The sequence below is a fragment of the Choristoneura fumiferana genome, chromosome 26 (genome assembly GCF_025370935.1).
Source record: "Choristoneura fumiferana chromosome 26, NRCan_CFum_1, whole genome shotgun sequence".
Classification (NCBI taxonomy): domain Eukaryota; kingdom Metazoa; phylum Arthropoda; class Insecta; order Lepidoptera; family Tortricidae; genus Choristoneura; species Choristoneura fumiferana.
The window spans coordinates 3,581,168-3,604,821 of NC_133497.1; the positions used below are offsets into that span (position 1 = coordinate 3,581,168).

The 23,654-nt window shown below is 40.2% G+C and overlaps 1 protein-coding gene across 1 annotated transcript in view; it reads right to left on the bottom strand.

The window, feature by feature from the left end:
- Positions 1 to 23,591, bottom strand: part of LOC141443098 (unextended protein-like) — a 23,993-nt gene extending 402 nt beyond the window's left edge. Inside the window, exons 1-6 of the mRNA XM_074108310.1 lie at positions 23,482 to 23,591; positions 5,504 to 5,872; positions 4,883 to 4,985; positions 3,932 to 4,258; positions 3,085 to 3,330; positions 366 to 482 (exon numbers count right to left, since the gene is read on the bottom strand). Coding sequence (XP_073964411.1) covers positions 366 to 482; positions 3,085 to 3,330; positions 3,932 to 4,258; positions 4,883 to 4,985; positions 5,504 to 5,872; positions 23,482 to 23,504 — 1,185 coding nt within the window. The 5' untranslated portion in view covers positions 23,505 to 23,591. The remainder of the gene's footprint in view (positions 1 to 365; positions 483 to 3,084; positions 3,331 to 3,931; positions 4,259 to 4,882; positions 4,986 to 5,503; positions 5,873 to 23,481) is intronic.
- Positions 23,592 to 23,654: the final 63 nt, after the last annotated feature.

Here is a 23,654-nt window from a genome sequence, read left to right on the forward strand (position 1 = left end):
AGGAAAACGTCGTGAGAAAATGCACAAACCTGCGAAGCGATTCAATGGTGAGAGTGAAGTACCTAATCCGTACCGGGCCGGCGTGGGAACTACGGCCCAAGCCCTCTCATTCCGAGAGGAGGCCTGTGCCCAGCAGTGGGACGTGTATAGGCTGGGACTAGCTTATGCCCACCGCTGTTCCCTCGGGAACTGTGCATTTTTCCGGGATAAAAAGTAGCCTATGTCACTCTCTGGCCAATAAACTATCTCTATGCCAAAAATCACGTGGATCCATCGCTCCGTTTCGACGTGAAAGACGGACAGACATACAAACACACACACTTTCGCATTTACAATATTAGTATATGGATAATGATAGGACCGACCTTGACGAGCTCCTTCAGCCGTTCCCGGTTGTAGACGTTGCCAATTTCCTCTCCAAGGAAGTAATCCAGGAGTTTGCTGACCGGGTACGCCATTGGTGCCGTTAGCGCCATAACACCCTGGGAATACAACCGTAGATATACTGCCGTGCCACGACAAAACACTGTGTTATTAACCGACTTCAAAACAATACAAAGAGGTAATGCGGCCTGCGTTCTGGGGTCCATACCAGTGACGTCTCTTGACGACGTGTTTGCCTTATAAAATAATGCTACCTAGGTATTAAGATAGTTAATAATTGAATTTTTCTACTCCTATACTGTAATCTGTGATTTACTTAATCACGAACAGTAATATAACAGCATACATAACAATATTGTGGAAAAGTCTATATTGTCTATTCCCCATAACAGCACTGTATCGTAATGTTCTGCTAAACGATACTGCACCCACTTACTTTTTTTTCTTAATTCGTACATTCGGGCATGCTAAGGTGCAGCCAGTTATATTAGTTACATATTTCATATGGCTTTTATACAGAATAAAAACTTTCCGAACATAATCCATAGCCATCATCACTGGCAAGTAAACGTTAATCAAAAACAAAATTTTCATATTTATCTCTTGTTTACCTTCTTTTGCGTTTGCCATACTTTTTCTAAAGTATGAAACGTTTAAAGTTTACTATTTCTCTAATTTTGTATTGTAATTACTAAGTACCCAGTCGAAGAAAAAGTATTGTATGCAACGTTGTATAAGTAAGTCAAAAAAAGCTCGTGGCGTCTTTTTCTTACGATGTTCGCTAAAGCACACATCGTAACTCACGCCACTCACCTTTTTTGAACCCTGTTATACAACTGTTGCATAAAATACTATAATAATATTGTAAATCTGTTTTAAAGTATGTAAACAGACAGTGCTTGTTATAGCCTAAATTGAATAATTCAGTTGTATTTTTCTCCGAACTTCTTCATTTATGAACCGATCTGAAAAATATTTTTTTGCGTTCGTCTAGGACTGTCTTCAATTAGGTCCCATAAGCACCAAACCAGGATCTGATGATTGAATCCTAAGGAAATCAAGGGAACTCTTGAAATGATGTAGGGACACCTATAGTAAATTGGATATATTTAGTAGTAACTCGTGCATTTGCTCTTGAAAATAATCATTTGGTGAAGTTAAACTGATGATGAAGACCACAGTTGACCATCGGAGTTACTACTCAATAAAAAGTATTTCACGGGTGGAATTTTATAGTACATTGTGTCTTAAGGGCGGTAAATACGGAATTACGAACGAGAGTCTATTAGAAGCCCGAAGTCGAAGACTGAGGGCTTTAATGAGTCGATGTTCGTAATTCTAGTACCGCCGGTGTGACATACAATGTTTTTCATCACATTTGCAAGTAAAATTTTATTTGTAAAAGAAAACTTTAATTGTTCCAAATATTGGCGATACCTTAGGCTGTGCTCTTGGTAGCGTCGCCCTAACTCCCCTCCCTCGGCATGCGCCGCAACGTGCGTGTGCATGTGGTCCATGTAGTCCTGCAGCAGCCACCATCAGTACGGGCATTGACTCATTTACCGACCTTGGGCTTCATGACAAGACAATGTGTACGCGCAATGACTCATTTACCGACCACGGGTTTCATGACAAGCACATTAAGGTCGAGGGTTTTATTTGGGGGGTTGCAACTAAGGTAGCCTGCATGTTACGACACTGTTTACGAGCAAGTGTGATGAAAAAATTTATTAAAATGTACGGCTCGCTTTTTCACTTACCGGCCCGGCGTTGAGTAACCGGCAAAACTGTATGTTGTATATGAATTGTGCCGAAGTCCGTGTCAGTACTGTACTACTCACCGGGCGTAAGGCATCGACACCGCCGCAGTGGAAAAACGAAGCCCCGGCACAGAATATTATAATAGCACTAACGTACAGAATGGCCACGCCCCGCCCCGCACCGGTTCGAGTTACCCCACCCCTCAAGCGCAGATTGCAGGAAAACCGCAGGAAAGCAGTCCGATGCGCGACGCGATGTATGTCGGACGCACGGCACTAAGTTGGGGAGCAATCATTTTGCGAAATCGTAACGGTACCCTACCTAATTGCTTTTTCTAAATAAATAATGATTTCTGAAATTATCGCGATGAATACATGAAATAATTACCTGCCGAATAATGTAATTGAAAATAATAATGCTGAAATACGCAGACAGACACATTTTAAGTAGGTTTAAATAAATAGGTAAGATTAACGATTGTTAAATAAGATGTACAATGTTCTACATTTATTTAAGTTGGTAATACTTTTTTTTTTGTATCTATTGCTAAGTTGCTAGTAGATGAGTTTATCTTGTCTATTTTTTCTCTTGTCATATACGTGTAACCGTGCAGTGTTGGATTAGAAATAAACAGCTTGATTAGTAAAAATCTCTGCATTTAATTCAATATATCTTCAACGATTGCATTGATTTGCACTATCTAAGCCATACCTACCTTTAAATGTCATTGGTAGCACTTACTAGGGTTTTGCGATAGTCAGCCCTGTGTATCTTACGCACACATTGACGCGTGTACAGACATCGTCGTGCTTATGTAGATTCAAGAACGCGTATTTTGTACGGCGTGGCCGCCGTGTGGCCCGGCGCCCGTGACGGTGCACAGCCATGCCGGTGCCGGGCCAGCTAATGGGAAAACGCCTATGCAATATCATCACTCACCTTCGTTATTACAATGCTCTTAGCGCCAACCATCAGCCCATGTCGCGAGCATATCGCCTGCGGGGTTATTTCTCCAAGCAGCACGATGGCCAGCGTGGAGAATATAACAGCGAACAGGCCGGAGGTGAGCTCGTCGAGAAGAATGGTGAAGGTCGAGTTGACGGCCACGTTGCCGAGGAGTATGGAGCAGAGGAGATAGTTGCCGTGGTCCCGGACCGGCATTATGGCCCGGGCGTATTTCCTTTCCTGTTTGTGAAATAATAGTAGATTATTGTCGTGGCATCGAAGCAGACAATGCTGGTTGACCCTCGGTTTTAATGAAAATTTGCACTTTCAGTTGAATATTTCGCAAAAAAATCAATGAATCGAAAATCGTCTTAGCAAATCTCTAATGGTTTTAAAAGAACTATCCAACAATACCCCACACTAAAGAGTAGGATGAGAAAAAAAAAATCATCCCCACTTTACGTCTATGGATCTTAAGAAAAAATATTTTTTGTTTTTTTACTGTACCATTTTGTCGCATAGTTTACATATATATCCGTGCAAAATTAATCCTGCGTGAAGCAACAGTGCTTGCACTGTTGAGTTTCGGGCGTCGAGAGTAAGACAGCCGGCGAAATTACTGGCACTTGAGGTATCCCATCTTAGGCCTCTAGGTTGGCAACGCATCTGCAATCCCCCTGGTGTTGCAGGTGTCTATAGGCGGGGGGGTTCTCTTACCCTCTGAAGACCCACTCGAATCCAGTCGAATAAAAAAAATTCCAACGTGTAAAACGATAAACATAGCACCAAGAAGATTACAGCTATGGTCAGATACGGTGTAATATACAACGTCTATTCTCACCTGATCAGTTCCAGTATTAGATATAATCTTCAACTCCGTCCGATCCAAGGACATCAGCCCCAAATTCAACCCAGAAAACAGGGCCGAGAACATCAGACAGATCAATATGAGGGTCATAGTCGCCCATAGAGGCAGCATCTTATGGTGGGTAGCAATGATCTTCCAATTCTCCGTCCCTTGGTGACGGTGCTTCTCTTCATCCTTGGACGGATCTATGACTCCTGGAGGCAGGTTCTTTGCGCATATGTATATCTTCGTGTCTTGGATCGGTTGGGGGGCGGTGACCTCGAACAAGGCTGAGGTGGGGGTTACGGAGTCTGGTACAACCTACAACACAATAGGACTAGAATGTTAAAGTCGATTCCTTAGGGCCTACCTATGGCAGCTGGCGTGGACGCACGGTGCGGCGCACAAACTTTCCACCAGTTTTACGGTGAAGGAGCGGGTGCCCTTATTTCGCATAACATTAATTGTCCTAATATGAATTCGCTGTGCATAACAGCGAACTTGCATAATTATAAAGAACAATTGCAAAAGGCATGATGATGTATGAGCATTTACTAGGCAAGCGTGCTCCATCGTAGGCCTCATCCTCGCTTTCCATCAGGCGTGATTGTGGCCAAACGCAAGCCTATACTGTATAAAAAAAAAGGACAATTAATTTTATGTGAATTAATATAGACCCTGAAGGAATTCAATGATGTGTGAACTTCCCAGTCCGCACTGGGCACGCGCGGGAATTACAACCCAAGTGCTCTCATTCGAGGCCTGTGCCCAGCAGTGGGACGTATATTATAGTGAAATAAACACAAAAAAAAGAAAAGTCACTTCTTAAATCGAGTTTAGCGCGATATGTTTCGGGCTCGTAGCCTTTAAACACACATATTATCCAGATTGGAGTTATTCGGTACGTGATGGGATGATGATGATGATGATGATGATTCCACTTACCAAATATTCCCCTGGCACGAGGAACTTGCAGGGCTTGTCATAGCCCAGGGCCGCTTCCGTGAACGCGATCACGGTCCTTTTCGTGAACCCCTGCCCGAAGAGCCTGTTGGGATTAACATACGTGTTATTTGATGACCGGACAGCCCAGATTTTCCAAGCTTTTATTTAGTTTCACCTGTCCCGTTGTCTGTCTGTCTGTAATCAAATCTTGCAAGTTAAATTCGACCAACTTCCAGTGGTTGGATTGACATGAAATTTGGTATACTTATGTAAATTGCGTGACAATACAATAATCTGGTAGTGACATCCTGGTAGTCCAGCCAGGAACGTCTTCACAGGACGGAACTCTTCAACGGTTAATGGCATCGACTTAAAATTCGGTACGCAAATGTAGTTTGGGTGAGATTAGAAGTAAAGTCAACAAAAAGTACAGTCATCAAAAAAAGCTTGTATTAAAAATGATTTTTTTACCAAAAACTTATTTAATAAGTAACTCAACAGACGTTAGCACGGCAACCAGCTTCACTAAAAAGTGCGTTGACATTCGACCCCACTACGTGTGGGAACTATGGCCCTATTGGGCTTGCCCCCTCATTCTGAGAGCTCTGTGCCGATACTTGCCTGAGATTGAACTTGGTATTAGCCAGGACACTCGGTATACCACCCTCGATTGTCTTCGGCTCTTTCTCCGACTCCTCAACCCTCAGACCTTCAATCTTCACCGGCATCGGATCAGCTTTGACATTATGAAACTCGAACTCTAAATCCGACATAGTAACGTCTCTGAGTACGCGTTTGTCTTTAATGTCAGTTACGTTGACGATATTGCGTTTGTTTCGTCTACTGGAGTTAGGGTCTTCCTGGAAGACTTCCACATCTTGGTGCCGTGGGCTTCTGATGTTTGTTAGATAGTTGACGTCCGTGTCGTGGGTAAGATCTGCCCACGGCTGGGCTTCCTGTAAGTCGCTCTTTTGAACGCCTTCTGTTGATCTGTTGAAGAAAATAATCTAAATATATAAAACTCAAAGGTGACTGACTGACTGACTGACATAGTGATCTATCAACGCACAGCCGAAACCACTGGACAGATCGGGCTGAAATTTGGCATGCAGGTAGATGTTATGACGTAGGCATCCGCTAAGAAAGGATTTTTCGAAATTCCACGGGATAGGGAATAAATGGGATTATATTTTTCACTTTGAAATGGCCCTATTTCCGTAACTATAATTGTTAGAAACTTCAAATTTGGCATGCAAGTAGGTAATAGGTACTAACAGCTAAAAACACTTTTCAGGATTTTACGAAATTCCCACGGGATAGTGAATAAATGGGATTAGTATTTTCACTTTTAATTAATGGCCCTATTTCCGTAACTATAATTATTAGGGACTTCAAATTTGGCGAAAAAGTAGGTAATACTAACAGCTAAAAACAATTTTCAGGATTTAGCAAAATTCCCACGGGATAGGAAATAAAATGGGATTTATATTTTCACTTTGAATGAATTGTTAGGTTTTGTTGAATGTTAACAATATTATGTACGGGTCAAATCTTGCAACTGAATTTTGACTCACTTCCAGTGATCAGATACACTTAAAATTTGGCATACTTATGCTAATCCTGTGACAATACAATAATCTGGTAGTGACATCCTGCTAGTTCGGCCATAATCGTCTCTGCAGGACGGAACTCCTCAATGGTTAATGGCATCGACTTGGAATTTGGTACGGAAATGTATGTAAGACGACAATGCAAGTACAGTCAACAAAAAGTTGTCAGCAAAATAGTTCGTATTAAAAATGATTTTTGTAACAAAAAAATATTTAACTAATATCTAATATCTGAAATGGGACTGGGCAGGCCACGTCAGCCGTATGGAACCTAATAGGTGGGCTAAAATAGCCACAGAGTGGATACCACAAAACGGACTTCGGCGGCGTGGCAGGCCCAGGCGTCGTTGGCGGGATGATCTGGACGCCTTTCTTCGCAGCTGGTCAGAGATCGCCCAAGACCTGGTCGACTGGAAGACATGGGGGGAGGCCTTTGCCCAGCAGTGGTATACCTCTACAGGCTTTTAATAATATCTAAACTATCTAACTAAATTGAAACAAACGCGCGTCAACGGAGCGTTTTAAGAACACGGTGTGCAAAAGCATGTTAACTTTAGACGACTGGCTAGTCAAGTGGTTACAGTGAAAGAAAACAACGTGCGCAAAACTGCGAAGAATTTCATTAGTGTGTGTGAAGTTCCCAATCAAACTCAAACTCAAACTCACAACATTTATTGACAAGAAAAACACACTACATCACAACAAAAACACAGTAAAAACATAAATAGGAGAAGAGAGGAAAATAAGAGATATTGTGCTGTAGTGTGATGCCAAAAGGACTCAGCTCAGCATATGCCGTAGCCCTGAAACCAGAGCTGCAGCGCTGGTTTTCAGCTGAACCCCGGTGAGTGTGCACCCACGTAACCGAACGCGTAATTATTGCGGGAAAAGAAAAAACTATATATTATCAATCCACACTGGGCCCGCGTGGGAACTACGGCCCAAGCCCTCTCATTCTGAGAGGCCTGTGCCCAGCAGTGGGACGTACATATGCTGTGCGTATTGATCTAATGGTTTACGCGTGCGCAGCCGCGGGTAAAAGTTAGTGACCAATAACACGAGTATAACCACTCTACTGGAGCCATGAAATGTTTACATACAACTATAATCCACTTGGCACAAGTTCAATATTTTATCGTAAAAATTCCATGATGATATAACGTGAAACGTAAGAACCTATAATAAGCATAAGAGGATTACCATAGAGTAAATAAAAAAATCGAATAAAAACAGCTAAAGAAAAAGACAATAACATAGCATAACGAACAAAAAGTTGGAAACCCCCGACTTTGTCACTTCAAAGTTCAATATCCCAAAAACGTCCGAACCGATTTTGATGAAACATGTCTAAGAACCATCGCTAGAAAACCTGCTTTAAAATAAAAAAAAACACATTCAAATCGATCCACCCGTTTAAGAGCTACGGTGCCACAGACACACATAGCGGTCAAACTTATAACACCCCTCTTTCTGCGTCGGGGGTTAAAAAAAATACAAAGACGAAGCGCGTCAAAGTTCGGGAGTCGGGGGGGGGGGGGGCTCGTGACGTCACACCATGTTGAAGTGTTGCACCTAAGTACGGGACTTTAACTGGCTATATTTGTGTGTGTTTGTATGTTTGTCCTTCAGGGCGAAACGAAGCGACGGATTGACGTGATTTTTGGCATAGAGATAGTTTATGGGCCAGAGAGTTACATAGACTACTTTTGATCCCGGGAAAATGCACCGTTCCCGAGGGAACAGCGATAACCGAATTCCACGCGTGCGAAGCCGCGGTCAAAAGCTAGTTATGTGTATCGGGTGTATTACCTAGAGTTTTTAACAGAAGGTAGGGATTGGAGTTAGGGGCGTTTTGCTATTCTTGATTATTAAATACACATAGGTACAGTCGGAGTAAAAAAAGGTTCGTTGTTGTTGTTGTAACTCTTTATTGTACATAAAACATATGAAAATTACAATTAACAAGAGAAAGAGATGTACAAAGGCGAACACCGCCACCACTTTAAGATCTATTTTCCTTTGCTCAGTATGAGCGATAATTTGTACCAATTGAGTATGACATACTGCATAAAACTGTCAACCTGCTAAACATAATCTTGTTTAAAGATGACAAACACTGACAATTAAATAGAACATTATTTGATTCAAACTCTTACGACGCTGTTTATTAAAAGGGTTTGGTATTGATATGAAACTAGATATATGTTAGAGGTATACTATTTTGACCCTTATTGTCATGTCAAGTAAGTATAATTTGATATGCCCTTGTCTACTTAGTGCTTTGGTTTCAAAACGTACTAAGAGTCAATGACTGTACAAAGGAATCAATTTAATAACTGACGAAGGTTTTCCTACTCCCACTGTACGCTATGCTTGTCAAGTCAATGTCATATTACCGCCCCTATTTTCTAATGTGATCGAATCGAACACACTCACCCAAAAAAACAATCTACTTAACTTCCATAACAAACATGTTCACATAGGCATCTTCAATTAGCTTAGTTGACCTAAAAACGGGGGGGATACGCGAGGTCGTCACCTGGGGAGGTGACCTTCAGTGGGGAGACATTGGGGACAGATGGGCATAGGGTTGCCTGATAAGAAACTTGAAGCCCGATTTGCTGTAAAATAACGAAAATACAAACTGAAACATGGATGCACAGAAAAAAAACAGAAAAAGAGACCAGCGCTGAGAATCGAACCCAGGTAATCAGCATTCCGTGCTGCGTGCTAAACCCCTACACCACCACTGGACAGGGGTCTAGACACAAATTTCTCCCATGCACCACACATTTCAGCCTGCTTTTTTCTTAGTCACTTACAAAAAGACACAAAAACCAATCTTTACAGTAAAGTAATCAAAAAGTCGATTCTGGGAAACTGCGTATGTTTATAACAAAAACAATTTTTCACTTCTCATGCTCGTAAACTTGGTGTTTATGCTGGATCTAAGCGACATAAAATGACTTTTTATGCACTAGTGCATAAAATAAAATCTTCGTCTAAGACCAAGGTAATTAGGTGTCAACAGCCACAAACAAAGAAGTTTCTTTACATTTTTTTAATACATTTTTTATTCATATAAAACTAGAAATCAATCAAAATAAATCACTAAAACTAAAAAAAATATAATTATAATAGTAATGCACGAAAAATAAAATGTACATAGTAAGTAAACAATTGTTTCCACTGTTGTTATTTCCTTTCCTCGCCATCTCAAGCATTAAACCCATTTTTCCCTTGACGTGTCTATCCACCCTCGGGTGGCTATATGAACGTCTTGGGCTTGGCTATATGAATGGCTCGTTTTATGCTCTTGTTGTACAATCTACTATTTAACAAATAAGGAACCGACTACAAAAAACACGAAAATATTTTTCTACTAGTTTGAAGTCCTTGCCCTCAACACGAGCCAGCAGGAGTGGACTGTACACTCGTCTACCTTTGTCAACGTATGTGTCAATTTAGATGGGTAGGTAATTGGACTGGTCATTCTTTTTATATAGGTCGGCGGCCGATCGTAAAATCCGCCAGATCACGAAATTCCTAGGCATATCGTGAAATGTCGCCATTTCATGATATATGCCTAAAAGTTGGCCAGGCATATCACGATGTGCATGAGAAACAATACGGCAGATCGATTAGAGCAACGCATTCGTCCATATTCCTAGCTCTATACCGGGCACATCGTGATATGCAGAAAAAAATAAAAATTTTGGTACGACGAGCGAAGCGAGGAGTGGTTAGTATGAATTGTGACCATCAGTGCCAGAACCGTTATGGCGGCGTTTCATGATATGCCTAGGAATTTCATGATCTGCCTAAACTGGCCAAATCATGAAATGGCGGCGTTACATGATATGCCTAGGAATTTCATGATCTACCTAAACGTCACTAGGCAAATCGTTAAACGGTGAGTTTTGAACGATGTGGCGGATGTCCCTTAGTCAATTCATGAAATGGCGCCATTTCACGATATGCCTAGGAATTTCGTGATTAGGCGGATTTTACGATCGGCCGCCGACATATTATAGACCATCTGAAGTCGTGGTCATTTTATTTTAATATATGCGTCAATCAACTTTATTCTGTACGTTAACTCAAAATTTACTGGCACTTGAGGTATCCCATCTTAGGCCTCTAGGTTGGCAACGCATCTGCAATCCCCCTGGTGTTGCAGGTGTCTTTGGGCGGTGGTGATCTCTTATCATCAGGAGACCCACTTGCTCGTTTGCCATTCAGTTGAATAAAAAAAAAAAACTACGTGGCACTACTGTAGCACGCTCAGGAGATGAGCCATGAAGGATTTGCCTTAAAACTGTCACAACTGTCACTTATAATGGATTTGCATAAAATTCATACTTTTAATAAGTAACTTATGAGATGTTATCAGAGCAGTAAGCTTGGATTTTAAACTTGTATATTTTTAGTTTAATTTCTAGTCACAGGCTCGCGATCGTCGAAGTTCCCAAGACGATCCCATAGAGCTTATGGGAACGGAAGCAACACGATGTCCTCGGTACCGCTCTGCTTTCAGAGCGTGACATGAGTGCGTGTGAGCTAACTTTGGGGGCGGCGACGTGAACTTGCCTTCGGAATCCAAAAGCTTAATATTTCAGATATATTTTTTATGAGTGTGGGAGCATTCTACACTTCCACTGAACGTAGATATAGTTAGTGTTTAGTTTTGTAACTAAGGGACATCCCTGTATTATTATTATTATTTTTTTGTATTATTATTATTAGTTTTTAAGTTTTTTATTAGTAATTATTTTATTTTGAAAAATTACTTTCTGCCAAGTTTCTTGCGACGCATTCTTCTTGGCAATGATGGTCTTTCCGAAAGCGCTGGTAGTTTAAAAAATGACGTGAAAAAGTGCCCATTGCGGCCTATTTACTAAATAAATGATTTGGATTTGGATTTATCAGAGCAGTAAGCGCTACACTAAAAATGTCTTGATTGATCCTTATTACGATTCAGTACTGAGCCAAAGAGAGAGAGCTCACGCAACGAGCTATGAAGAGAGCTATGCTTGGAATTTCGTTGCGCGATAGAATCTACTAGACTAGAACTAGTAACCGACATAGCTGGAAAAAATATGCAAGTTGAAGTGGCAATGGGCGGGCCACATCGCTCGAAGAACAGATAACCGCTGGGGGAAAAGTCCTCGAGTGGCGACCACGAACCGGAAGATGAAGCGTTGGCAGGCCTCCCACCAGGTGGACTAACATCGTGAGAGTTGCGGGAAACCGGTGGAAGCAAGTAGCGAGTTGTCGTTCATTGTGGCGTTCTAAGGGAGAGACCCTTGTTCAGCAGTGGACGTCTTCCGGCTGATGATGATGATGATGTTGATGACAGAGCCAAAATCCCCGGCCTAGCTCAATTCGCTCGATCAAACCGGGTAAAGCGCTTACAGTCCCAAGACGCCAAACCCCATGCCATACTCAAACTGAAGCACCATGGCGTAATGCCAAAGCTATTTATAACCTTGTTATAATGACTCTCCCGCAATAGTCCGTGTCATATCATATGTGCTTAGCCAGCTGCCTAAATATAGTTGCAGAATGCATTATGTCCTATCAGTAGCCTAAATCCCAGAATTCCATCCTAACTACTAACTGTGTGCGATAAATTTCGGTAACTACATTTGATTTCAATCCAATTTATTCGAGAAGAAAACTTTGTACCAATAGATACGCTTCGTTTACCTACCCTTGCTCAGCTCATTGTTTCCACTAGAGCTGTTTTGTGCGAGGATATAAATAAAGCGGAAGAGGGTTATGTGTTTGACGCGTATGTATGTGTAAATAAATAAATAAATAAATATAAATATCACGGGACAATTCACACCAATTGACCTAGTCCCAAAGTAAGCTTAGCAAAGCTTGTGTTATGGGTACTAAGCAACGGATAAATATAATTATATAGATAGATACATACTTAAATATATATTAAACACCCAAGACCCGAGAACAAACATTCGTATTTTTCATACAAATATCTGCCCCGACACGGGAATAGAACCCGGGACCTCAAGCTTCGTAGTCAGGTTCTCTAACCACTAGGCCACCTGGTCGTCAAATGTGTGTAAACTCCAATTCAATAGAATCTAACAATCCTGTAGACACTTCCAGCCTACTAATATAAACACGGGCTACCTAAGGCTTTGTGATGTGACTATTATTCTTTATTGATTCCTTTTAGATCATAATTGCAACAACAGGGACATATATAATCAAGTGTGCCCACGATAGGGTGTCTTAAATATGTAGAAAATTGACAGATTCTATTGAATTGTACTTTAAGTATTAAGTATGTATCTATGTCTATTCCTATGTCCTCTCGTAACTACTCAACGGCTGAACCGATTTTGATAAATGATACGTCATTGGATTCGTGATCGTGACACTGGGTATATAAAATTCTTAAAAATCAAAATGGCTGATTTTTTGACGCTAAATTGCAAGTTTTCAAAAAATGATTTATATTCAAACCTATCGAGTGGGGTATCAAATAAAAGCTAATAATTAGCCCATTCTAAATATATATGGGTTATAATCGTTTTAATATACCATTTTCACAGAAATGTGTTGAATAAAACAATAAATTAAAAAAATCAAAAACCCGACTGCTTAAAAAATACTAAAAAGAAGAAAACAAGTCTAGTGGGCTAGAACTTTGTTAAGTAGCTAACTTAAAGTTCAACAGTCGGGACCCATTTAAATCGTGACGCTCAAAAATTCTTACCTAATGGGTCCCGACTCTTGAACTTTAAGTTAGCTACTTAACAAAGTTCTAGACCACTAGACTTGTTTTCTTCTTTTTAGTATTTTTAAGGCAGTCGGGTTTTTGATTTTTAGGGTTCCAGAGCCAAAATGGCAAAAACGTAACCCTTATAGTTTCGCCATGTCTGTCGGTCTGTCGGTCCGTCCGTCCGCGGCTTTGCTCAGGGACTATCAATGCTAGAAAGCTGTAATTTTGCACGGATATATATATGTAAAATATGCCGACAAAATGGTACAATAAAAAAATCTAAAAAAATGTGTTTAGCGTACCTCCCATAGACGTAAATAAAGTGGGGGTGTTTTTTTTTCTCATCCAACCCTATAGTATGGGGTATCGTTGGATAGGTCTTTTAAAACTTTTTAGATTTTTCGATTCAGTGACTTCTTTGCGAAATATTCAACTTTAAAGTGCAAATTTTCATTAAAATCGAGCGTCCCCTCCCCCTCTAAAAATCAGGATGGTGGTAGTAAGTATATCAAACTTTCAAGGAAAACTATAACGGCTAAGTTTGCTTGAGAATTATAAGTAGTTCAATAGTAAATAGCAGCCAAAGGTATAAAATATACACCTAAACGTGGAAGATTCCGTATAAAATACGAAATCCTTAGAAAAATATTACTTAATTTTTTCGTAATGGCTACGGAACCCTATTTTGGGCGTGTCCGACACGCTCTTGGCCGGCTTTTTTGAAATTTATTGTTGGTCCTCGCACATCTCTGGTGGAAACGGAAACTCAGCTCACTGCAGGCAAAGTTGCGGGCATAGATATAAGATCTCTCTATTACAATGCACGGTCAGCCAAATACAAATAAGTGATCCATTAATTTTGAAATAACTTCGTGTCAAATTAATATGTCGCTAAGGCTGTCTGTACACTTTAGACGACCAGATGGCCTAGTGGTTAGAGAACCTGACTACGAAGCTTGAGGTCCCGGGTTCGATTCCCGTGTCGGGGCAGATATTTGTATGAAAAATACGAATGTTTGTTCTCGGGTCTTGGGTGTTTAATATGTATTTAAGTATGTATCTATATCTATATAATTATATTTATCCGTTGCTTAGTACCCATAACACAAGCTTTGCTAAGCTTACTTTGGGACTAGGTCAATTGGTGTGAATTGTCCCGTGATATTTATTTATTTATTATTACACTGGAGCGGAGCGAGGCAGCGGAGCGGAGTTGCTGACTGTGTCCATAGGCGCGGAGCCAGATAGCAGAGCAGCAGGGCAACTACGAAACTCGAAACTCGAAGTTCGTGTCGTGCGGTCCCTCTCGCTCTCGTATTAAATAGTATAAGTGTCAGAGGGACCGCACGACACGAACTTCTAGTTTCGAGTTTCGCAGTAGCCCTGCAGAGCGAGAAATGCGTAATGTTTTTCCATTCGCGGAGCTTCCCCGCTTCCCTGCTCGCGCTCGTTTCTCCGTCCCGTTTCCCCGCTCGCGCTCTATTTCTTCCAAATTTCTTGCTTACGGTCTCTCATTACTTCAATATATGCGACAGCAAACTGAACAGTTAAAACGCTGGATTACAACCGTCTGGAATGTTCCAGACCTAAATAGACCTTTTGTTGAGCATGTGCTTAACAAAGGGTCATTCAGTTCTGAGTAACTGCTTCTACCGCCTCAAAGTTCTGTACAATGACGCGATTACCTTAGTGTCAATTTGCGTGTTGACCTTTGTGAATCGCTTATATTGTCCAGATTAAACTATTGTGATGTTGTTTATGACTGCTGCATCGTTGGCCGTTTTAAGAGGCTTTTATATGCGCTCGTCTTTGTTTCCCTGCCCGCTCCCACATCACTCCGTATTTGAACGCCATTAATAGAGGTGAGACGTACTAGGCAAAACGCGGACTGAGTCTTGCGAGTACGCGTCCACAAAAAGACTAGATCCAAAGACTAGGTCCACGAGTATCTACGAGTACTTAACTCAATTGGCTCATTGCGTAAACAAAATGATTCCCGTAAATGCGCTCCCGTGATTGCGTATACACCGTACTAGTTTTATTTACGAATATCGAACTACCGAATTCCACGTCACAGTTCAGTCTTCACACTTTATATTTTTATTTATTTTAGAGTATATTAAATACCGACTAAAAACTTCCCTTCATACTTTATACAGGCTTAGGACTGTCAGCATTTTTTATAAATTTTTCATTATAAAAGTGTATATAAGTAACTGCTTGTTTTCAAGTTGGCGGAACGTTGTCAGCCGCCGTACTCCTAAATACTCGTACGCTAAAAGAATCGCGGGCGGGAACGCGTACTCACGCGTCCAAGCCAAAACCTATTCCAAAAACCTATTCCAGTAAATACGTCTCACCTCTAGCCATTAACCTGCTGAACATGCCTGCACGCAGGCGCATACACCTCGCCACTCTGCTGTTCGGTGTGAGACGCTACAGGACCCCGTTGTACCTCCACAACAAAATTGTTTGATCGCGGAGTGAGCGCAGAAGGGCTACGATGAAACTCGCAAAAAGTTCGTTTTGCACCGTCCCGTATTCGTATTCAAAGTCAAAATATCTTTATTCAATTTAGGCTATAACAAGCACTTATTAATGTCAAAAGAAAATCTACCACCGGTTCGGAAAAACCTCTTATGAAAAGAATCCGGCAAGAAACTAAACGAGGTATATCTTTTTTAAACAGATTTAGTTACAATATTATTAAATGATATCTATACATCACAACTTTATTTTTAACACAATAGGTTCGCTATTTGAAGGGATCGCTAATGCGGATCGGAATTATTTCCAAATATCCCTGTCCATGATATAATCATTAACTTTATAATACGCCCTTCTTGACAATAGATCTGAATTTGTATCCGTTTCGTTTGTATTTTTTTCGTAATTTTATTATAAAAACGAATGCAATTTCCCAGAAACGTCTTTTTGGTTTAAGCCAGTCTGTAAAATGGAACTTTAAGCTTCCCTGTGTTTCTAGTAGCCTTTGGCTTATCGACGTTAGTGGGAACATCACATATGTTCTTCCTAACACACATGATTATTTCAAAAAAATAAAGCGACGACAGGGTTAGGATACCTGTTTCCTTAAAAAAAGATCTTAAAGATTCCCGCTTCTTCAATTTTATTTCCATCGATATTATGTGATGTTAATATTCTGCTTTACAACATTATGAGAAATGATAGTATGAGAAAAAATATATGCGAAAAGTATTTCGGCGATATGATGATTCTGCGCAAGGTTGTTATGAGAAACGAAATTATGAGATTCGATTTTAAGCAACATATTAGTGAACCGTGTCAGAAATTTTTGCACGCTCCGCTGGTACATTTGTCGCGCTCGCGGCTGTCGGATCAGCTTCGCTTCGTGTCGGATGTCGGTCATTTCTATAGAATAGAAAATTGGTGTCAGGCAAGTGCGAATAGCGTCATATAAAATGTTCTGCCACTGGAACATTCGATTAAAATCCGGGCCCGACATCCGACAAGTGGGAACCAGGTCTTAAGCGGCCTATGCTACGAGTGATCTTATAAGGTATACCTTCTACTACGACGACAAGGTTCTAAAAACGCTGGCGTGTTGCAGCTCTTAACTAGGGTTGCCAACTTTTATTAGAGGAAATAGAGTATATCTGATTTCAAAGGAGGTAAATAAAGAGTACGGCCTTTTTTTTGGTTATGATAATATGTTTGCATAATATTACATGACTGGCACTAGTAAGTATAGTAAACATTGTGTAAAAAAGAGTATTTTAGCTATTTGTGTTATAGATTATAGAGTACGCCTATATGATATAGAGTTCAATACTCTGTTTTAGAGTACGGTTGGTAACCCTACTCTTAACAACGATTGGCAATCGACACTAATGAAGTCTCATTACAGTCATAGTGTGAGACTTTTATACCATTATACAACCAGCACTGGCAGGTTAGGCTAACAAACAACAATAAACAATAATTAGGTCCTAGCTCCTTTTTTATACCGCGGTCCTGGCGCTTCGCGGCCCTGCCGCGGGACGCTCGCTTCGCTCCCTCGGCTCGCGCGTTGTGGTCACAACCGCTTCAATTTTCGAGGTAACTAGGTAGAATCTGATGACATTTTCGATTATTTTTTAGACGGTTTATACTTCTACTAGATAACCTGGAAACTGTAATAGAATCTACTACCATGTCACAAAAAATGTGCCCACTGAACTTAAATAAAATAAAAACTCGAATAATGACGCAATTGTACCCAACACGTAAACCACACAAGCTAGAAACCCACTGACAGGAGGCGGAGCGGTGCGTCGCGGAGGGGCGGTACCGGTTGTAATATTCGAGCTAACGTGAAAGAGGCCACACAATACCGCGCCACGCAATTTCCCGCTCGGTATTCTGTGTGCCCTCTTTCATGTAGCTCGAATATTACAACCGGTATCGCCTCCGCGACGCGCCGGAGTGGGATTCTAGCAATAGGACGGTAGCGGGTCGGGTCGGGTCGGAAGTGCAGCAGACCTATTTACGTGGCTGTATAGCCAAGGCTACACTTGCAATAAACCGGTCGATCAACTTTCCCCTGTACCTCGTTGCCATGGTTACGTCCCCTGGACAGCTCTATGAAACCATGAGTTTCTCCATGTTTTCTGTGGTTATAATTCATAGAGTGGTTATAAAAAAAGCCGTGGTGGCCTAGTGGTTTGACCTATCGCCTCTCAAGCAGAGGGTCGTGGGTTCAAACCCCGGCTCGCACCTCTGAGTTTTTCGAAATTCATGTGCGGAGTTACATTTGAAATTCACCACGAGCTTTGCGGTGAAGGAAAACATCGTGAGGAAACCTGCACAAACCTGCGAAGCAATTCAATGGTGCGTGTGAAGTTCCCAATCCGCACTGGGCCCGCGTGGGAACTATGGCCCAAGCCCTCTTGTTCTGAGAGGAGGCCTGTGCCCAGCAGTGGGACGTATATAGGCTGAGATGATGATGATGATGATGAATTCATAGAGCGTACATTTTTGTCGTAGTTACAAGCCTATTATTTAATGGCCAATCTCCTAAGCACATTAGTAGCATATATCATAACAGTTGTTTTAAGAAACTCTGTCACGGTTGTCTCTTGGACAAAGGGACAGAATAACAAACAAGAAAAAGTTGAGATTGGTTTCTCGATGAGCGCTACGGTATAGATGTCGCTAGCGACAAACAAGCTGAGATATGTGGTGCATAGGGGAAATTCGTGTCTGTACCGTTGTCCAGCAGTGGTGCAGTGGTATAGCGGTATAGCACGCGGCACGGAATGCCGAGGACCTGGGTTCGATTCCCAGTGCTGGTCTTATTTTTCTGGTTTTCCTGTGCATCTATATTTCAGTTCGTATTTTCAAGAAAAAGTTGATCGACCCAAATACTGCGATCCATCAATATGATCCATACTGATGGTTTTCAGTCTTGCATATTTCTTACTTCATAAATACTCATATTTGTCAATATACTCTTGCACTAGACCAGGACTTCCCAAAAGTTTTTTTTTACTGTGACGCCCTTGGGACTGCTATTTTTTTACGACGCCCCTCAACCCGGCCTCCAAAATACTTACTACTTTTAGAACCCTTTTACGCCTAGTTTGGAGTCTGATAGATATGTTCTGTATTGATCAAATATGTTTCTGTTATAAAATATTTGTATTTGTATTTTTGTATTTGTAGAACTAGCTTAGTAACAGGTTCAGAAAAATACTATTTGGACATTTATAATTTTTATTACAAAATAACTGAAATCAAAACATAAGCATAAAAGCAATAAAAGAACTCGACAAGGGCGTCGCGAGTTTGGGAAGCTCTGAAAACTACACAATCAGTAAATTAAATAACACAATATGTGATAAATATCTGTACTGTAGACCAGTTTTTAACCCCCAACGCAAAAAGAGGGGTGTAATAAGTTTGACCGCTATGTGTGTCTGTGTGTGTGTGTCTGGCACCATAGCGTTTTTTTTCTATTTGAAAGCAAGGTTTCTAGCAAAGGTTCTTAGACATGTTTTACTAAATCAGTTCATCCGCTTTTGAGATATTGAACTTTGAAGTGACAATGTCAAGGGTTTTCCAACATTTTGTTGGTGAGGATAGATTATTCAACCGGTGTACCGTATAGTTTCAGGTGTGCCGCGATTGCCGCGAAGTCGCGGTTCATTAAAATCATTAACACCTATTTTAATGAGAAAATAGTACAAAACAACTGACATGTGGCGTGTGCTGCGATTCGCGTTGTCAGGGCTACTACGAAAGTCGAAACTCGAAGTTCGTGTCGTGCGATCCCTCTCGCTCTCATATTAAAAAGTAGTGTCAGAGGGACCGCACGACACGAACTTCGAGTTTCATAGTAACCCTGCAGGTTCTTGTGGTATCCTCTACGCGCCAGACCAACTCGCACTTGGCTATTTTATACTGGTGTGCCGTGAAACTTTGATGAACAAAAAGTTTGCCGTTAAAACCAAAAGGTTAAAAACGCCTTCTGTAGACCACAATATCTATCCTTCTAGGTAGGCAGGTATCTAGCCTTCGCCTATATCAGTGGTGGGCACTTTCTTTATGGGGGGCCAGAAAGTTACAGATATTTTAGAGGAGGGCCAGGATTATGCTGTGTGATGTGTGATGTTGTTCATATCGTCGGGTGACAAGCAAATTCACTAAGTACCAAATACCTACAATACAACAATACAATAACCCTTTATTGCACACCATCACAGTAAGCAGTACAGAAAACACAAGTATATACATAGAGATTTTCTAAGGTAAGCAATAGGGGGCCTTATCGCTTCAGAGCGATCTCTTCCAGGCAACCTTTACAATGGACAGAAATAAGGAATACATTTTAGCAGGTGGTGCAATTTACAGTAGATACCTACTTAAAACAAAGCTCATATCAAATTACTAACTAGATACGACTTTTTGAAGAGCAGTGACAGAAATTTTAGTGCGTTTTGCTTGTCATTTGGCAATATACAGCCACATAAATAGGCCCGCCACACTCCAGCCTGACCCACTGTCATCCTATGTGTGGTGTCTGTTTAAACACTACATACAGATAACAGAAGTACAGTTGAAGAAACTAAATCACATTTCAGGGTGGAACCTTTTCATAAGAGCAATTTGAATAGTCCGCTGCCAAAGAATTTCTGATTGAGTTAAAATATCAGTTCTAAAACATGATACAACAGCGACACAGCCCCACCAAATGCTGCTTCAGTTGAATAGTGGCACAAATAATAAAAAATCCCTTTTAAAGTGCCAATAGCGACTCAACCATAAAAGCCCATGGGGCCCTCGAAAGGCCGATATACAAACAAAAAGGGGGAAAAATGTAATTTCACTTTGTTTAATATTCAGATGGCCTCAAGTCCTAATGTGGCCCAGGGCCCCGCATGGTTTAAGACAGCCCTGAAATGTGCTGCTTTTGAACGGCTCTCTTCAGAATTTTTTTATTTTTTTTTGTCTTCAAAATCAACAAGTGTCAGTGCCTAGCAACAAATTTTTGGACCTTTTACCACTACCTATCCAATCTCATGGCAATATTGGACTAAGAAGTGACCTATCCATTATTCCTGAGATCCAGCTATCTTTAGGTACAGTAAATCACATTCAAATCTATTGAATCTATGTAGCGCGAAATAATAACAAACAAACAAATTTGCGCATCTAAAATATCAGTAGGATTGAACATGAAACTCAGAGTAAATAAAAATAATTACTTACTGAACCATACATCATCACCAGTAAAATTTCCTGCCAATAATATATTTATAATATACGGCTGTTGTCGCGACAGTATTCTCTATGACACACATTCATAATTTAATTTAATTTCCTGCCAGCATTGTTTTTCCTCGTAAACAAAGTACTTACATTTCATGATTTTCCGACGACATCACATCGTTCGCAGGATCCAAATACAATTCTCCGCCTTGATGCACCCATTTCCCACCGAACGGATGGCTTTTTATTTCACTATGATGAAGGCAAAAGTATATTTTGCCTCCGAAACTAGGCACTGTTATTTCGATTTTTGATAACCATTCTTCAGTGTTCACTTCACGTAATTCGTAATTAGAAATAATTACATCACAGCTGCTACCCCGCAAGGCTTCCTTAGGAGTTAATCTCCAAGAATAGTGGCCCAAAAACTCACCACCACGCACATTTAATAAATATTTACATTTATTCGCAACACACGATTTTTCGACCACTGTAAACGACACTATCCATGGTTTCGTTGCCCTATCCTCTGAAGCGTGCACGTTGTATAAAAAACATAATATTAAACCACAAGTCCGTAACACTTTAACTATTGAAACCATTTTTTCTGACGCGTAAATGCGTAAAAATAAGCTAGACGACCGCATACAGCTATAACGACATGTTTTCTTCGCTTGACAGTTCGGCGGCAATTGTTGCCGGAACTGCAGTAAAACTTGAGTGCTACGACTATGTTGTCATATCCGGAGACCGAAAGTGTTATATTTGTAATCGTAATTTTTATAAATACTTGTATATTAATTAAATTTCATTTGTAAGAATATTTTGATGAAACTAGCATTTTGTATAAACATAAAGCTTAATCTACCGATTATTTCTAGAAATGTAGGTAGACATAGACATTTTAGATTTTTAAATCTGAATCATATCTGCAGGGCTACTCCGAAACTCAAAACTCGAAGTTCTTGTCGTGCGGTCCCTCTCGCTCTCGTATTAAATAGTATAAGTGTCAGAGGGACCGCACGACACGAACTTCGAGTTTCGAATTTCGGAGTAGCCCTGCTGAATGAATGATACTCCATCCAATGACCCAAAGACCGTTCCGTACAATGCAGAAAAACTAAAATATATTTATTTAAAAAACTTTGCAAAAAACAGTTCGTTAAGCATAATCTATTTGTAAATATGTATTGAGGTATAAATATTTAGTCCTAATTGTTATTTTACAAATTGTTTTACGAATTCAATGTTAAAGGTACAACCAATTAAGTTTAGTTTTTGAACGGAGTTTGAAAAAATTATTGCCATTACTAATCAATTGCCATTACTAATTAATGATCATACGTCGCACTCCAGCGAGCATCATATGATGATGGATGATGATTATAGAAATATTATTAAATATTCAATAAAAAATAGATACCTAACTAACGTACCGCCTTAGGTATTTGAAATTGCACATTACAAATACTAGGTACCAAGTACTAAGTACAAATAAGTACTTTTTTATGACAACTCGATAATTGATTTGTGAACCTTATCAAATGACAGGCCCGCAAAAGGCCCGCTGGAGTGCGACGTATGTTAATGATTTTTAAGTTCAATCATTTTTGTAGGCCTTTTTGATTACTTAAGTAGTGAGTATAGCTTTTTTTACGTAAAAAATCTCTATTCCATATAAAAGACTAAGTAGTACTTACTACTTACTATTACGGACTTAAAGAAGGCATATCAGTAGTTAAATCGGAAAAGTGTTTGTAGCTCAAAGTCAAAGTAAAAGTCAAAATATCTTTATTCAATTTAGGCTATAACAAGCACTTATGAATGTCAAAAAAAAATCTACCACTGGTTCGGAAAAACCTCTGTTGAGAAGAATCCGGCAAGAAACTCAACGAGGTATATTTTTTTAAACTGATTTATAATTTAAAAATTATTAAATGATATGTATACATCACAAGTATTTAACACAAATTTATTTTTAACACAGTAGGTTCGCTATTTGAAGGGATCGCTAATGTGGATCGGAATTATTTTCATATATTCCTGTTCATGATAATCAATAACTTTATAATACGCCTTTGATATTAATGTCTTCTTAACAATAGATCTGAATTTTGTATCCGTTTCATTTATAATATTTTTTGGAATTTTATTATAAAAACGTATGCAATTTGCCAGAAACGACTTTTTGGTTTTAGCCAGTCTGTAAGATGGAACTTTAAGCTTCCCTGTGTTTTTAGTAGCCCTTGGCTTATCGACGTTAGTGGGAAAATCACATATATGTTCTTCTTAACATACATGATTATTTGAAAAACATAAAGCGACGCAGGGTTAGAATACCTGTTTCCTTAAAAAAAGATCTTAAAGAGTCACGCGTCTTCAAATTATAAATTGCTCTAATTGCTCTCTTTTGTAAGATAAAAATTGACTCAATGTCTGCTGCAGATCCCCATAAAATAAGGCCGTACGAAATAATGCTATTAAAGTAAGCAAAATACACCAACCGTGCCGTCGCCAGTCGCCACATCGGTTAGCTGCCGTATTTTCCAAACTGCAAAAGCAGCAGAGCTCAATCTACCCGCGATTGCTGTGACGTGAGGTCCCCACTGTAGTTTAGAATTTCAATAGTTTGACCATTTAACTTTATATTAGAAATTGAATTCGCTGAGCTGGAAAT